The 1,924-nt window shown below is 30.7% G+C and overlaps 1 protein-coding gene across 1 annotated transcript in view; it reads right to left on the bottom strand.

Moving 5' to 3' along the window:
• Positions 1–771: 771 nt before the first annotated feature.
• LOC117169867 (fatty acyl-CoA reductase wat-like) overlaps positions 772–1,924 on the bottom strand; it is a 25,313-nt gene continuing 24,160 nt past the window's right edge. Inside the window, exons 7-9 of the mRNA XM_033356375.1 lie at positions 1,526–1,774; positions 1,057–1,429; positions 772–849 (exon numbers count right to left, since the gene is read on the bottom strand). Of these exons, the coding sequence (XP_033212266.1) occupies positions 772–849; positions 1,057–1,429; positions 1,526–1,774 (700 nt within the window). The remainder of the gene's footprint in view (positions 850–1,056; positions 1,430–1,525; positions 1,775–1,924) is intronic.

Below are 1,924 nucleotides of genomic sequence, written 5' to 3'. Positions count from 1 at the left end.
TTTTAAATTATTATTTTTACTTTCTGTCTCTTTAAATACGCGTTAGATATAAAGTTTAACGATTTTTTATAAGATCAATAAAGAAAGACACTTCAAATCTTTATCACTTTTTTGCGTAAAAATATCGAAAATTATTCTTTTTTTGGGTAAAGAAACAAAAATGATCTGCCCGCTAATGTAATTGTTAGGTATCATTTTCCTATCAAGTGGTCCAGATGAGACTATTTTGGAATTGTTCTTTTCTTTCGATATTGTAATTTGCAGAAAAAAATATTACGTATATTATTGAATAGATTGATTTAAATTTAGGTAACCCGCGCGAGCAAACTAGGTTTTAAAAGAATGATTATCTGGAGAGTTTGAAAGTTTGATAAAATTTAAGTTTTTGGAAGTTTGTAGGGGAAATAAAATTTAAAAGTCGCATTTTTCTCGTAAATGGGTAAACCAAGTTTGATAAACGAAATAGATTTTATAAATATTAGTGCGACTAATCATGAAAAAAAATTATTTTAATTCTGAATAAAAAGACGGATAAAATTGTTTTCTGAATTTTTTAGTATTTTTTGTTTAGGTTACGTTTTATATTCACGCCTTTAATTTTCTTCTTCTTCTCAAGCAAATTATGTGTTCAATATTATTGATGCCCCAGAATCAAAACTTGATGTTATTCACAGTCTGCTTTTAAAGCTAGAGTTGAGCCCATTTTTGTCCAAAAAAGACCATAAGTCTATAATACTTGAACTACTTTCTCGTCGCCAATTTCATTCTCTTCTAACTTTCCTCTTTCTTCGTAGCTGAAAGAGTCTTCAGTAAAGGCACTTCGCCATCGACAACGAAGCGATGGAAACTCTACGATGGAGACAAAACATTCGCCCTGTAGGCTTTTCAGTGGATGAAATGAGTATCTCGTAACGAAACATTTAAACAATTAAACAATTAAAAACCTCTAACGTTTCTACAAGAAAATTAATACATCAACGAAAATAATTGACAAGTTTCCCTAGCAAGAACATTAAGAAGACCAGATATTTTCAATAGAATATTTTCCTTCAAAACGATTTCTTCAATTTCTTCTCTATTGAAAATTCTGATGTCGTAAGTCACGAGATTTTGAAATTGAAGCCTATTTAAATTTGAAAGCTGAATAAAATATGTTAAATTTTTCCTGTACCTTCGCCACCTCACGATTGCTGCTGGAAGAGTGTCCATTGGATCTTTAATCAAGTAGATTCTAATTCCCTTTATATAAGTCTGGAAAAATGTGTCCCAAATAATACTCTTCATATCGCAGGGAAAAATCTCTCGATCTTGCGGTGTCATTTTGTCTATCAAAGCGTTTACCCTGTTATTCGAAAAGTCCCATTCTTTCGTAGTAAAGTAGTTGAGCACATCCATAAACTTATGAATCTTTTTGTAAATCTTCAGTAATCTAAAAATCATCCATCAGAAAAAAATTAAAATTTAATAGACATTTAGAAATAAATATTTAGAGTGAAAAAAGATTTAAAATTCAATAATAACGTACCTTAATTCTTTACCCATGCAGATACTAACTGTGTCGACAAGTAAGGCAGGTAACAAGTGGAAAAGGTATACGTAAAACAAGTGGACTATTCTGTACTTGTTATTGGTAAAACTGTAGTACCAAATGGACTTTACGGATGGGACTTGAATGCCATACTTTTCTGACATTTCTTTTAATTCGTCCCACGTTACAGGGTTATCCTTAGAAACGAAATTGTAAATAGGTATCTCATTGGATTCTTTGTTGACACTGTAAAAAGAAAATTTTATTTTTTATAAACGGTCAGAGGAAAGAAAGAAAGAAAATTTCCTTTTCGGTAACGGTACGCCCAGTAATTATGTAAGGATAATTTTTGCAATATTAAACCCTCTCCTTCTTATTGTAAGGATTCGTAAGATT

Source organism: Belonocnema kinseyi, chromosome 3 (assembly GCF_010883055.1).
Source record: "Belonocnema kinseyi isolate 2016_QV_RU_SX_M_011 chromosome 3, B_treatae_v1, whole genome shotgun sequence".
Classification (NCBI taxonomy): domain Eukaryota; kingdom Metazoa; phylum Arthropoda; class Insecta; order Hymenoptera; family Cynipidae; genus Belonocnema; species Belonocnema kinseyi.
This window is presented reverse-complemented; position numbering and strand designations above follow the sequence as displayed.